Source organism: Desmodus rotundus, chromosome 12 (assembly GCF_022682495.2).
Source record: "Desmodus rotundus isolate HL8 chromosome 12, HLdesRot8A.1, whole genome shotgun sequence".
NCBI lineage: Eukaryota > Metazoa > Chordata > Mammalia > Chiroptera > Phyllostomidae > Desmodus > Desmodus rotundus.
Genome location: NC_071398.1, coordinates 34100641 through 34115484, shown reverse-complemented (window position 1 = coordinate 34115484; position 14844 = coordinate 34100641). Strand labels below are relative to the sequence as shown.

General features: G+C 52.1%; 2 protein-coding genes across 8 annotated transcripts; both read left to right on the top strand.

The window, feature by feature from the left end:
- The first annotated feature begins 1651 nt into the window (after window positions 1-1651).
- Window positions 1652-5860, top strand: FXYD1 (FXYD domain containing ion transport regulator 1). Of its 4 annotated transcripts, none has more exons than XM_053916224.1 (7): window positions 1652-1789; window positions 2899-2963; window positions 3435-3467; window positions 3968-4042; window positions 4361-4397; window positions 5330-5379; window positions 5559-5860. In XM_053916224.1, the coding sequence occupies exons 2-7, from the start codon at window positions 2903-2905 to the stop codon at window positions 5579-5581; spliced, it is 279 nt and encodes a 92-aa protein (XP_053772199.1). In that variant the 5' UTR covers window positions 1652-1789; window positions 2899-2902; the 3' UTR covers window positions 5582-5860. The 4 variants fall into 4 exon arrangements, with proteins under 4 accessions (XP_053772199.1, XP_053772198.1, XP_045041581.1 ...); XM_053916223.2 differs by lacking the exon at window positions 1652-1789 and adding an exon at window positions 1889-1939; XM_045185645.2 differs by lacking the exon at window positions 1652-1789 and adding an exon at window positions 2199-2260.
- Window positions 5861-6031: 171 nt separating this feature from the next.
- Window positions 6032-14513, top strand: FXYD7 (FXYD domain containing ion transport regulator 7). 4 transcript variants are annotated; one of them, XM_024577633.4, is made up of 6 exons: window positions 6032-6180; window positions 10425-10454; window positions 12103-12177; window positions 12316-12349; window positions 12493-12533; window positions 14102-14513. In XM_024577633.4, exons 1-6 carry the CDS (start codon window positions 6150-6152, stop codon window positions 14122-14124), a joined length of 234 nt encoding a protein of 77 aa, XP_024433401.1. In that variant the 5' UTR covers window positions 6032-6149; the 3' UTR covers window positions 14125-14513. The 4 variants fall into 4 exon arrangements, with proteins under 4 accessions (XP_024433401.1, XP_024433400.1, XP_053771334.1 ...); XM_024577632.4 differs by having other exon boundaries at window positions 12316-12358; XM_053915359.2 differs by lacking the exon at window positions 12316-12349.
- Window positions 14514-14844: the final 331 nt, after the last annotated feature.

Genomic DNA, 14844 nt, shown 5'->3' with positions numbered 1-14844 from the left:
GGGTGAGGGCTCAGACAGACAGGGATGAGGGAGCCTTTCAAAGCCTCCTGGGTCCTCTGAGGCCATGCACACACATGTATATGCTTGCCAGGGCTACGCCTGCCTGAATGTCAGCATGTGCACTGTGTCCTGTAGAGCCTGAGGTCTGGGCCTGCTTCCGACCTCTTTGACTAAAGGGGGGGCAGTTTCTGCCCTTAACCACCAGGGGGACCCTGGGAAAATTAGCTCCACTTTGCTCAGCCTAGGCTTGCTCTTTCCTAAAATGGAATTAATAATAAAACAATGTCCAGTCAGAGACCTCTGAGCCTGGCCTGAGGTTACATGTATGATCTCAACGATTTCTCCATTTTATAGGAAGGGAAACTGAGGCACAGAGAGATCACATGGACTTCTCATGTTCACACAACCAGGAGTGGCAGAGTCCTGGTTGTGTCCTGACCCCAGGTTTCTCTGTCACCAGTGCTTTCTGACATGGCCTGCCCATGAGGGCACAAGCTGTGTTGTCCTCCAGGTAGTCCTAGAGGTCACATGAGCTCAGGGAAGGAGAAGTTCAGGGTTAAACACCTCAACTCATGTTTGATGCTGTCAATGTGCAAACGAAAGCGTGCAAGCCTGCATGTCTGTGACTGTGTGGCCAGCTGGGTGCTTGTTTGCCATGCATGAGGTGTGATCACAGATGTGTGTGTCTGTCTTTGTGGCTGTCTGCTGTGTCCTTGACAGAGTTTCTGCTTCTCTGTGTGCCATGTAAATATGTGTGTGTCGGTGCACATGTGTACACAGGTTTGTGGGCTTTCACATCTCTGAGACTGTATAGGAGTGCCAGCTGTGTGCCTGTGTGCCTATATCTTTGAGTGCATTTATGTGTGGCATGTGTGTATTGGTGTGTTTGTGTACCACCATTTTTAAGGATATCTTCATAAGAGTATGTATCTTTGTGACCATTTGTAAGAGGGGATAGTTGTGTGGCTGTGTCTTTGATTGTGCCTCTGTACAGGTATCCATCTGAATGAATATGAGTGTATGTTGTTTAGGTACACAAATGTGTTGGTCTTGTTTTTTTGTGACTGGTGTAAGTGGTGTTGGCTGTGTGTGTGTCTTTGGGTTTCTCTCTGTGTTATTCTGTGTGTTTGTCTGCCTCTCTGTTTGTATGTACATACATACATGTATTTGTATGCTTTTTTGCCTATTTACCTGGGCCTGTGGGTTTCAGTATCTGTATGCACACATTCTGGAAGGACTTTGCAGTGAGCAGTGGACAACACATACACACACTGAAATGTCCCCCAAACAGTCCTGTGGTGTTTGCTGACCAGTGCTCCAAAGAACACTGGGGTCAGGGGTCAGTGGGCTCCTCGACACTCAGTCTAGGTGTCCTTAGGTTCTGCCTGAACCCAATTTCCAGGGAGCAGCACAGAATATCACTGACACCTCCTAGCTCAGCTTAGAAGCTCTCTGAGGCGGGCCCAAGGCATGTGCGTGTGTGTGTATGTGCCTGCAATTCAGTCCTCTTTGCCAGCTTTCCCCACATGGCTATCTAGTGTTCCTCCATCTGAGCGGAGAGAGTTAACCTAGCGGGCCAGGGCGGTCTGGGCTGGGGGCCGCCCCCTGGCCCCCCTCCAGCACCAGCTCCAGTTACAGCTGCCGGTTGGGGAGGGCATGGCTGGGGTGGGGCTGGGAGGGAAGACCGCTGGGGGCGGTGCATCCAGCTCTGGGCCAGGGGGTCCAAAGTGCTCTCCCAGTCACAGCCGGACTTGGGGGCCTGCTTCCATCAGGGGACAGCCTGATTGGGGTGAGCATCCCCCACCCCTCCCCTCTCAGCCTCACCCTTCGTCTGGCTGGGCAGCCTATTTTGGGAGCAGGAGAGGCCAGCACTGTCTTCCCAGGCAGGCCGGACCCAAGAGGAAGGGAATATGGTGGAAACATTGGGCTTCCCCAAGGGGTGGGAGTGCGAGTGTAACTTCTCTCTTCCCTGCTGCTGCCCCATGGCTGGGTGTGGGTTGTGGACATTCACATGTTGCGTCACTGTTTGGGGGCACTGGAAGCTTAGCTGAGTAGTACTGTGTGCCTGACTGTGTCTCCGCCTCATGTCCTACTCTAATCAGAACTATGGGAAACAGGCTCCATTTCAGCCCCTGTATGTGTATTTGTGTGTGTGAGCATGCGCACATGTGTGCATGTGTGTGTCCTTGCCCCTGGCATCTGTCTTTTGTCTCATGTCACTTGCCTGGTGTTGCCCGATTGTGAAAGATGTCACCCAGGGGTAGGTGGAGGGAATATTTTTCCTTCTTCTCATTGTTTCCAGAAGAGGAGAAGGGGTGGCCTTTTCCCCAGCAGGGTTGTGCGTGACCCCGAGGAAGAGAAGGAAGGCTGTTGCCATGGTGGCCTGTGTGAGGCAAATTCCTCCAGAGTGAAGTGGGAGATATTTATACCCAGGGTCAGGCAGAGTGGCTGTCGGCAGCCAGAGCGGGAGGGCTGGGATATTTTGGACACAGCAAGGCCGTGGTGTGTGGGCAGGTGGGCCCTTGGGCGTGTCCTGCCTGTCTTGTCCCTTGCAGTGTATCTGTCTGTCCATGTGGGTAGGGTGAGGTCTCCTGCTCTCCACTAGAGTTGGTGTGGGGACTCTGTGGCCTTCTGTGGGGAGGCCCAGGCCTGCAGGAGATCCCCATGGGCTATGTGTATCTCACCCCATCCCTGCTGCCATGTGATCCCCATTCTGTGAGTTGATTTGGTGACATTGTGTCCTGTGAAGGAGGGGGTGCTCTTGTTACTCAGGGTGGATGACAAGGCTTTTGGAATTATGTCTCAACTGTCTCTGACTTAACCCCTTGGGTTCAGGCAACAATGGTGGGTGGGTGGGTGGACGAGGGTATACATTTTCTCACCCTTGGTATCCCCCAGGACAATGGCATCTCTCAACCACATCTTGGTCCTTTGTGTGGGTTTCCTTGCGATGACTAGTGCAGGTAAGTCTGGGGAGACAGCCCACTACCCACCTCTGACCCAAGGGTGGCAGGAGTCAGGAAAACTCTGCAACAGAACCAAGTTGGTGACTCTAGCCTAAACTGAGTCAGTTGGGGCACCAAGAAATTGGGGTTCTGACATGGGGTCTAGGAACAGACTAGTATTTGGGGGAGGGGAAAGGATGCCCAGGTTGGGCAAAGGGCGGAATGGTGCCTGGCTTCCCCAGAATGATGGAATCACAGACAACCTGTAATGAGATGGGGAGCTGGGACAGTTAGATGCTCCCCACCTCACCCAGGGCAGTGCAGAAGGGGTAGCCAAGACCCAACAGAGGGTGGGTAGCCTGCTCAGGGTCCAACTGTTTCTCAATTCTCAGCCCAGGATGATAGAGCCTCCAAAAGGGTCTCTTTATGCTCATCCCTGTCCAGGATCCCGGGAAGCATCCAACCCCTGATCTCTCTTTCTCTTTCCAGAAGCTCCACAGGAACATGACCCATTCACCTACGGTGAGGGAGAGAGGGGCATCTATGTTTGGGAATTGGATCAGGGGCTGGGTTTTCCTGTCTTGTCCTCATTCTCTCTCTCTCTCTCTCTCTCTCTCTCTCTCTCTCTCTCTCCCCCCTCTGCTTCTCTCTGCCTCTTTCTGTGTGTCTCTGTCTCTCTTTGATCCCTCTCTGTCTCTCTGATTCTCTTTCACCTTTTACCTCTCAGTATCTTATGGCCCATCCTCTGCTACTTCCTGTCCTTTCTCCCTTCCCTGTCCCCCTCATCCTTGCCATCATCCTTCTTTGCTCTCTTTTATCCTCCGTCCTCCCTGCACTGCCCACCTCCTCCCCTTCCTTCACTCTCTTCTCCCTGGTCCACCTCCTCCCTCTCCCCCTATCTGTTCCTTCCTCTGATTGATCTTCTTTCTCCTCTCCTCCTGCCCATCCTTCCTCCTTGCCACCTCCCCCCCACCCCGCCCCATTCTGCCCTTCTCTCCTTTCCTCCTCCCTGCTGCCAATAGACTATCACTCGCTGAGGATCGGAGGCCTTATCATCGCTGGGGTTCTCTTTATTCTGGGAATTCTCATCATCCTCAGTGAGCTGCCCCCACTGCCTGCAGCCCTGCTTCTGCCAGTTTCCACCCAAGCACCGCCTCGTCCCTGCCCCCCCTCACCGCCCCTCCCCTCACTGCCCCGCCTCCAACCCCGCCCTGTTTCCACCCACCGCGTGTGCCCAGTTCTTGCCCCGCCCAGCCCCGCCCAATTCTGCCCCGCTCCTATTCCGGCCCTCGACCCCTGCCCCGCCCACCCCGGCGGTTCCGCCCCTCCCGAGCACCCGCTGGAACAGGAGCGCCTCTCGGTGATGGCCTAGAACAGACTCTCAGCCCTGTCTTCCCCCTACTACCTACTCACAGGCAGAAGGTGCCGGTGCAAATTCAACCAGCAGCAGAGGTAAGAGGCCTCCCAGCACTCATTCACCTGCTCCCGCTCTGCAGGGCTCTGAATACGATGCCTGCAGTCCACCCTACCCGCGGCCAGAGCCCGACCCTTCAACAAATTTGTATTAAGCATCTACTACGTGCTAAGCCCCAAGCGAGTCCTGGGACCAAGCAATGAATTAACTGCCCTCTCTGTCCGGCTGAGCTCCCAGCCCAGTAGAGGTGTTGGCCATAGGTTCCAACTGCTCCACAAATATAAAATCGTTGGCCGTAGGTTCCAACTGCTCCACAAATATAAAATGATAAAGCGTGATGAGTCCTGTGAAAGAGCCGCGGCGAAATGAGACCAGCACTTGGTGGCCCAGTTGAGCTCAGCCTTTTTGCTAGCTCTTTGGTTCATCTTTAAATTAAAAATTTTAAGCCCAGTCAATGTATAAGTACCCTTTTCATGTTAAAACAATTATAGATGTTATAGTAGATAATAGCTAATATTTACTGGGCATGTCCCAATTGCCAGATACCCTTCACACCACGTCCCTGAGGTAGACGCTGTTATTAACCTCATTTCACAGATGAGGAAACCGAGGCACGGAGAGGTAAAATGACTTGCCCAAGATCACTCTAGAAGATGAGGCCATTTCGAGGCCATCTGCCTCTCCGGACAAATTTGGTCGTTCCTCCCCCACCAACCCCCAGTCCCTTCCCCAGCACTCTGGGAGGTACTCACGGGTACCCTCACGGGCACTTCTGCCACACATTTAAAGGGCTCCTGGGTTCTCTGATGTTCCGACGGAGCCCGCGCCTGCTCCTTGCCCATCTCGGCCTCAGTCCACACCCGTCTGTGAAATGAGGTCTGCATTAGGGGGGTTTCTGGGAATGGCTACTCTCCTGAGAAAGGGTTCCTCTCCTTTCTCATTCCCAATCCCTCTGCTTCTCTATTCCCAGGACTGGAGAACCTGATGAAGAGGAGGGAACTTTCCGCAGCTCCATCCGCCGTGAGTTTGGAAAGACTTCGGGTGTTTGGGGGTGAGGGTTGGTTCCATGATCCCGGTTCCTGGCCCTCTCTGGGCGTATGGAGGGCTTGAACTGAAACCGGGCAGTCCCTTGCCGCTCCCCCATCCACAGGAACTAGGGTACCCCTCCTGACACCCGAACTCTCTGTGTTCCCCCTCAGGTCTGTCCACCCGCAGGCGGTAGAAACACCTGGCGCGATGGAACCCAGCCGGGCCCTACAGCTCTGAGCAGACTGGGGAAGGGAAGGGAGAGGAGGAGGGGTCGAGGGCTGGGGTAGGAGGGCTGGGGGGCTCTCCTGCCTCTCATCCTTTTCACCCTCGCAGGATTCCCCTGGCACCTGACGCTTCCCACCCACCACCCGCGCACCCACCGCCATCTGGATTGCGCTCTTCCCCATCCCAGTCCCCACCGACTCCTCTCTGCCTTCCAAACTTCAATAAAACGTTCTTTTCTCTCCTGACAGCATTTTGTGGATGTCAGTCCCTCTGTGCGAAAGCCTGGGAAGACACTTCCTAGGGCCCGGCAGGGGGCGCCCCCACTCTTGGGGAAGGGGCGGGGACGTTGGCAGTGGGCGGGGGCGGGGGCGGGGGTGGCCTGGACGGGGGCGGGCTCTCTGGGCCCCCATTGGCTACGGTCCCCCCCAACACCAGGGCTCCCCGATCTCCCCCAGACATCCGTCCGTCCAGCTTCCAGCTGCTGCAGCCTCGCATTCATCGCTTCAGTATCCAGCCGCCCCTTGCTCCAGCGCGGCATGGCGACCCCAACCCAGGCCCCCACGAAGGGTGAGCGTCGCCTGGGGAGAGGGCGCAGGGGGGCTCCGGGATCTTATTGCTTCAGAGAGAGAATCTGGGGAGAAACCAACACTGGAAAGGGAGGGGCGTGGGGAAGAGGATGTCCGTTCCTCCCATGGACGGAGGCCCCTGCAGTGCACTCCTTGGAGCCCCTCTGGGCTTGTACACCATCTCCCGGTGGTGGTGTTCCTTCGTGGGACCCGCGGTCGGCGAGCTCAATCCCAAGAGAAAGGATGCTCAGACCGGTAGCTATGGCAACCGGGTGGCTGGTCCTGTACAGCACCGCGATGGTAGCGGACGCGAAGAGATGGGACTTTGAGGTTGAGGGCCAGTGGGTCTGCAGCCACAGAGGTTCCCGCCCATTCAGGGTCCCTGAGGTGGGTAAAGGAAAGGGGTCCATATCCCTCTTTTTTCCAACGGCAGCTCTTATGGTGGGTGTTTCCTGAAATTCCTGACAGACAGGTTCAGCCGGAAAGGGGAGAAAAAGGGAAAGACAGGCAGAGGGAGGAAGTGAGAGCGAGACAGAAAGAGGGGGAGACAGAAAGGAATATAGACGGAGACTGACTGACAGAGCCTGAAAGGGATCAAAAAAGACAGGAGACCCAGAAAGAAAGATAGGAGACTCAGAGAGATTCAGGGAGACTGAAGGGGAGAGACAGAGAGCAACAGAGAGGCAGAGAAAGAGAGAAAATCAGAGACAGAGACTGAGGTAACTGTGAAGAGGAAGGCATAGAGAAAGAGCAGGAGAGAGATAGACCCAAAGCGCCAGAGAGGAATAGAGAGAGGAGGAGGGGCAGCACAGGGTGGGGCCTGAACCACTGCAGTGAGCCCCCGCCCCCGGGGCAGGAATGGGTGACAAGACCCTCCTTTCCAGTCCTCATTCAGGGGTGTTGTCTGGACAGGGAGGTGCACTCGGGTGCACACAGATGCTGCTCTCCACCCCCATCCAGCCACAGCGATTTACATTTCACACCCATTAACCCAGTTATATGCACCCATTTAAACAGGCTCTTTCCCCTAAGAGCCTCCTTTCCTGAACCAGCTTCTTCAGAGGAGCAAGGGGAAGATTGGTTTCATTGAGGGCAGAGGGCAGGGAAAGGGTTTCCAGCACTGGAAGTGGGGCCAGGGGATAGGCTATCGATGCTGAGGAAACCCCACCCCATTCCAACCTTTCCTTCCCTGCCCCCTTTCCTGGCAGGCAGGGGCTGCTGCACTGAGCCATATCTGCAGAATTTGAAGCAGGGCGGGGGTGGGGGGGCTGCAGAGGCTGGAAGCCACCCTAGGGAGAGGGGGCAGGGCTGAGCCAGCAGGCCTGGCGGGAGCCCAGGACTTCTTTTTGTGGAGATGGTTAGCAGGATCGACGACAGCAGGCAGGCAGAGGTGGGAGGACAGATGCCTCAGCTCCGCGCTTCCCCCACCTTTTCCCCAGTTACACCGTGAGAGGGGACCACAGGTCTTGGGAAATCCAGAAGGGAGGAAAGCATGCTGTGCCTTGCAAACTGCTTAAGGAAACTAAATAATGGATTGTTGGAGGGGAGAGTGGGAAGAGAAAAGTGAAGTCTTTCCCCAACCTGTCACAGAGCAGGAGGGAGAGTTAGGGGGCAAATAGGGAATGCAGGAGCCCCACTGGGCCTGGGTCCCTACCCCTGAGAAGGACCCTCAGCTTGGCCAGAAACCAGCCCTGCAGGGGCAATAAAGGGAGGTACAAAGGGAGCAGAGGGAGTTAGAAACCCAACCCTTAAGCCTCCCACAGGACCCCGCCCAGCCTGGGGTACCAGAACCCTTCACCTCTCTCAAGATGCCCCAGTTGCCACAGCAACCGCCTCCTTCCTCCTGTCTTTGGAACTTGGCCAGGAGTGGTGCACATTTCTCCTCCTGCCTCCTGGCTCCACCCTTAGCCCAGCCTCGCCCTAAGGACCCAGATTGCTGGGGCAGCAGGGACCAGAAGAACTTCTGCATGGAGCACAGAAGAGCCAGGGAGGAACCAAAGAGGATTCTGGGACAAGCGCTCACCCAGTGGGCTTCTGAAGGTTTGGGTCAGGGAGGGTGCATGGAAACACAAGAGACAAAAGCAGGATAATCCAACTGCTCCACCTCTAATGCAGTCTCCTGCAGGCCAGAAGGAGCCCTCCCTTCCTTCCTTCTTTTCTTTCTCCTTTCATTCCTTCCTCCCTTCCTTCTTTCCTTACTGCCTTCCTTCCTTCAAAACTTCTTTAAGAGACTTATAAATTCCAGGATTACCAACAGAGATGAGTCAAACAAATGTACAAATGTCCCTATCTGGTGGAGGAGCTAAGACAGAGCACAGATGACTCTAAAATATTGTTTTTGCATCTTGATGCCTTTGAGAAAAACCTTCATGATTTTTGCTCTATCCCAATGTTCCCTACACTGCTATTTATTTAATATTTTTTCTTCAAACGATTAACTTTTACAAAACTTAATTAGCTTTATGTTATATTACCACCACAAATGGAAAAATAAGGATTATTATTTTTTGCCTTAAATTGAAGGCAAGTATAAAATGATCATAAATGAATGACTTCACTTTTCTGGGCGTTAGTGTTCCTCTTCTGTGGAATGAGGATGAAGATGGCACCTACGTCAGAAAGCTGCTGTGGAAATTAAATGTGTTAATATCTGTAAAGTGTTTAGAAGAGAGCCTGGCATGTGCTGGTTAGAGAATAAATAAAGGAGAAAACCAAATAATGTCACAAAATTTTACCTAGATATTGTTGCCTGCTGAAGTCTCTGAGCCCAAGACCTGTGTTTTCTTGGGGAAAGGGGGAAATTAACAGCGTTGGAAGGTGTTAAAGGCACATCAGCACCTACCTAACGCTTCCTTTTTGAAGACTGGACAGAGAACGGAGAAGGGTGAACTTACACATTGTGTGAGTCAGTGCTATTCACGATCTTGCCTAGGTGCCACCTGTATCAGTTTAGGCTGGAGCATGCTGGGGTAGCATATGGCACCAAAAATCTGTGGCTTTTGACAACCAAGGTTTATTTCTCACTTATACTATACTCACTTATACTATCACAGGTCAGCTGAGGGTCTCTATTCACCAAAGAAAACTGGAGCAGTTGCCATCTCGAACATTTATGTCACCAGGCCAAAGTCAAAAGGGAGCTCTTGTATGGGCTCTTAAATGCTCTAGTCTGAAAGTGATGATGATGTTTCCACTCAGAATTCATTGGCCAGAATCAGTCACATGCCCCTCTCCTTGTCCCCCTCAAGGCAGCAATCTCTCCCTGAGCCTGGAGGGGGAAGAACACTGATGCCAACACCTGGCATCGCTGGTACCCCTCCCCTAGTGGTGCCCTAGAATTCTGCTCTAGACAAGGCAGACTGCTGTACTAAGGACTGTGAGAGGCATTAGGGAGCCGTCAGGATGGGTTCTTCAATGGGAAGGATGTTATGAGCTCTCCTGAAGGGGAGTATAGTTTGGGGCAGGGAGGTGGGAGATGGGGAAAAGTAAATCCAAATATACATATATTTTACCCACACATTAGCATTTATGAAGTTAGAGTGAGTCTTCCAAAAAATGGGTGTATTTCATGTGGTACAGTTATATATATATATATATACATATATAATTATATATATATTCATGCATAACACACACACTGGGGAAGCTATACAAAATCAATTATAAATCTTAAAACTGGTAATGCCTTAGAAATATGCAATATAAAATACATCATAATACAGGGTATATTATAGGACAGCTCCCCTGTGATGGCAGGAGTGGGTGGATGACAGCAGTAGCTACGGTGCCTGCCTTTTAGAGCTCTCAGTTGACTGACAGGTTTTAGGGAGTGTTCAGTGGAAGCCGGTACACTCAGCAGCCCCCCCGATGGTAATGGAGTCTCTTTACCCCCAGCACCATAAGTAAATGGGATTATGTATGTGTTTCCAGGAAATAAGTCTATAACTTGCAAAAGACCTCCACAGGGGACTAGGACCAGGATTGCCATGTGTGGTTGGGTAGGTCGTGCACTGTACAAGGAAGGGAAGGTACCAATTAATGAATTAAGTGGACACTGGAATCCATCCTATGCTTTAAGCCATGTGTACTGCCATAAAGTTATATCACCCAGAGTGAGGGGTCTCTCTATCTGATTTCTACACAGAAACAATTGGGCCAGTGGCCCCATCTGGATCCTCAAAAATGTTAAGAAACCCAGTGTTGAAATATTTTTCCCTTTCTCTCTTTTTCTGCCTTCCTTCCCAGTTCCTCAGGAACCTGACCCATTTTACTATGGTGAGTGGCAGATTCTGTGATGAGGGTACCCTGGGGCTTGATGGAGGGGTGGCTGCAGATCATCACGGGTCACTGCTGAAGTGGCTTCAGTTGTGGCTGATATGTGCTGGGGCACTAGCCACGTGATCACGTGGATAAACCAGCTGGGCTCATGGAGGGCAGAATGAGATTGGGGGTATCTCCTCTGGGCCCCCTTCAGGCTTCACCAGGACTCTGGGCTGGTGCATTGGAGTCACCAGAGTAGCAAACAACTCTGAGGCCAGGTTAATTTGAATCCTGTGTTATTCACTCACTAACTGTGGCTTTGAGCAAGCAACTTTGCCTTTTTGGTCCCTTCTGTAAATAAAGGATAGTAATAGTTCCCCCCTATGAGGGTTGTGGGAAAGATTTACTTGGATGATGCCATTAAATCATTCCCACAACATGGAAGCTCAAAGAAATTACTTCCAGGTCTAGCAGACCTTGCCTCAGTTCCCTCTGTAAACACCTTCCTGCCCTCTGCCTTTGCTCACATACTGTTCCTCCAATGTGCCAAGTGCTTTCCCACCTCAGGGCTTTTGCACTTGCTCTTCCTCCGACAGAAATACTCCTCCTCTAGCTCTTCACACAGCCAGCTAAGGCTCCTTTTCCTTCTTCAGACCTCAGATAAAATATTGACTGTTCGACTAAAAGAGGCCCTCCCTGAATCCCAGGCAAGAAGAGCCACACCACATCTATACATAGTCACATGACTCGATTTTTTGTTTAGTGCCTGATCACAATAAGAAAGTCAACTTCCTGAGGGCAGAGTCTTGGACCACTGCTTCTACACAGTGGGTGCTCCACAAATTAATATTTAAAAAAATATTCACTGTAGTATAATTAGACACAAATAACTCATATAGAAAAATAAAAGAAAGAATGAGATTAGAAAGTGTTGAAGAGAGGATGGGAAATTCTAAACAGGACAGCTAGAGAAGTTTTCACTGACATTTGTAAAGCCCAGAAGCTGGTAATGGAGGCATATTTGGGGGAAGAGCTCTCAGGAAGAGGGAACCACATTTGCAAAGGCCTTCAGGTAGGACTGTGACTGATATGGTCCAGGAATAGCAGAGAGACTAGTGTGCCTGGGATTAGGGGGTTGAAGGGAAGTAGAACAGGGTAAGGTCTGAGAAGGAACAGGGACTGGATCTTATGGGGCCTTGTGGGCTATGATGAGGACTTTAGCTTTTACTTGACATGCAATAAATACAGGGAGAGGAGAGGGACAGCTCTGAGCTGAGGAGAACCCTGATCTGACTCAGGTGTTAATAAGATCCCTCTGGCTGAGGGGTGGGGTGGCAGGGCAGAGATCATAGAGAAGGTTGCTTGCTGCAGTAGTCCAGACATGCAACTTTGGTAGACAGGACCAGGGGAGGAGGCAGTAGATGGAGATTTTATACACACACACATACACACACACACACAACCACAGACTGCAGAGGAGGGGGTAAGGGATAGAGAGGACAAAAGGAGCTAGATCCGTCCTCACATTAACCCACTGGAGGAACCTCCAGCACAGCCTGCAGCATCCCTGAATTTTGGACCTCTGTCTGCAGTATCTGAAGCCAGGCTGGGGGAGGGGCTGAGGTGCCACCCCCACCTTGATGTCCTCCCTTATCTTTTCCAGACTACGACACTGTGCAGACTGTGGGCATGACTCTGGCTACCATAATGTTCTTGCTGGGCATCCTCATCATCATCAGTAAGTGTGACCCTTTCCTGGGCTCTAAAACCCCTCAAAGTGGGCCACCTCAGGGTCAGGCACCTACAGTTCCCCTGTTGGCTTTTGACCAGGCCCTTACATCCTGTCTTCTTGTTCTGCCTATCTCTCTCCCAACAGGCAAGAAAGTGAAGTGCAGGAAGGCGGACTCCAGGTCTGAGAGGTCTGGCAGCAGTGGGGAGAGAGGGAAGAGGGGTGGGGCAGTAAGAGAAGGGCTCAGGGCCTGCCTTGTGTTTTATGTAAAGCCTGCTGCAATTGAGCCTCTTTATGCTTTTCTTTCCATCTTTGCTTCCATAGCCCCACATGCAAGTCCTGTAAGTCAGAGCTTCCCTCCTCAGGTAAGGGTGAGAAAGTGTGTGGTTCTGGAAGGAGGACAGATGGGAGCAGGAAGGGGAGTCATTAGAAGGGGAATTTCATTGGGTATCCCCGAGAATGGGGCCACCAACCCAATGGATGGACATAGGAAATTTAGTAGGAGCCAAGATCCCACAGATCAAAAATGTTAAACCATGACAAGTCAGTGGGATGTGAAATGTCCTTAAGAGTCCACTAAGCCTCCCAGAAATAAGTACACAAGCCTATAAAAGCAAGGATGAACTAATTCCCCAGAGTAGAAAGCCATAAGCCTGGGAAGAAAGGAGCCCCACATGGGAAAAGGACTTCTGCAGTCAAATGAAGACAGAGTTGAGCACTAGAGAAGCAGGAAGGCAGAATGTTTTCCAGACTTAATTGTTCATTTTGGAAGGTCTAGGATGAAATGATGGATAAAAAGGAAGGAGAAGGGAAGGAGGGGGGAGGGAGGAAGGGGTGAAGGAAGGAAGGGCTTCTGAATAATAGTATCAAAATAACAAAAGGAGAGATGTATAGAATACAGATTTTTAAAAATTGATGTAAGGAGTATGAAGATGAAATGATAGAAAATATAGGAAAGGGATAAAAAGAAAAAGGGATTGAGGGTGAGGATGAAGGGGATGGAGGTGGCAGGAGAATGGAATGCAGGAGGGGTGGGTACAGAGGGGAGTGGGGGCATAGGAGGAGTGGGGGTGTTGGTGGGGGAGAGTGGGTACAGGTGGATGAAAGGTGTAAAGGAAGCTGGAGAGAGATGTAGGCTGTAGGATGAGGATAAGCATGTAGATGAAAGATTGTGACTCCTTGGGGGTGTTAATTTTAATTATGTAAAAATATCTCGACCTGTTTTTAGTGGAACTGCTTTCTCTCCCCCTCCCGTCCCCCCTTTTTAAAAGGGACTTAAAAAATCAGATGGGAATATCTCTGCCTCTTAAAAAATGGGCTTTGGGGTACTCAATATTTGGGGGAAATTTTGTGGGGGGAAATTTTATGTGTTTTTCATGTTCTTTTAATGAGACTTAAAAACATTAAGGGGACACTTTGTGGATGATTGGAGAAGATGGCCCTGATGCCTGGGTCTGACAAAATGTACAGGATTCTGACCCACTCAGGTTGAGTGATGGTCCCATGTGGGTTGGAAACAGGGGAGTTCCTATTGTGTCCCAATGTTCAGGAGGCTGGGTGTGGGTAAGGGGGGGTGTAGGAGGAGTTTGAGGGGCATGGGAGGGAGATGGAGGCTCCCTTTCTGGAAAGAGGAAGCCGCAGAAAAGCCCAGGCTGGGCCAGTGTGCCTCGGCCTTTTCACGGGTATGTTCCTCTCTATGACAGTGTCTTATTGGGCAGGACAAAGACACACAGGTGTCCCTATGTGGATCACACATTAGAGAGTGGAGAGGCAAGACAACTCAAGGGTGTCAGTCCTTGGGGATCTGGATTCCATGGTGGGGATGGAGGGCTCACTGGCTCTGGGGAGGGGGCTGCTTCCACACCTCTAGGCGCTGACCCAAACTAGTTCTCATTCTCTCTTGCTCCCTTTCCCTCCCTCTCTCTCTCTCCAGCCCCTGGAGGTGGTGGCGTGTAACACCAGCCTCTGGGCACCTCCACTGCTGTCCCTGCCTGAGTGTGGGAGCCTGAGGACCGGGTGGAGGCAGTGGGGATCCCAGCCTTGCGCTGCTGGGAGCGATCCCCGGAATGAGCCGCCCCACCCACCCCGAGGCTGGAGCCGCTGCATCCTGCTGCCTCTCCCCAGGCCTTGGCAATGACGACCCCCCAAAGACCCATCTGCGTCCCAGATCCAGGGACTCAGGTCTCCAGTTCCTGGAGTCCAGGAGTCCAACCCCCACACAGCCCCCAGAGTCCCCGTGTACTTCTCCTCTGCACCTCCTTGTCTCCTCTCCAAAGATCCGTTCCCCTGCACCCTCGGTGTCTACGTCTTGAGCTAAATAAATGTGCATTTGGTTTTTCCCCTTGTTCTGTCTGTGTGTTCTCATCTGTGGGGACGAAATAGGGGAGGGACAAAACTGAACCTGGGGGGCTCTTGCCCAAGTCCCCAGAATTATCCCTCCTTCTTCCCTTCTCCAGTGGTTTCCTCCTCTTTCTCTGAGCCCCTCGAGTTTCTCTTCCCTCCCCTCAACTACCCCTCCCCAGTTGGCCCTTCTTTCTCCTACCCCAAAGGCCCTAATAGACCCCTCCCTACCCCTCGTCTCTGCCCTCCTCCGCGAAGAAGACCCACCCAACCAAGATGTGCCTGCCACAGGCAGGGTGGGTGGAGGTCACTGCCCTGCTTCTCATCCCTGCACCC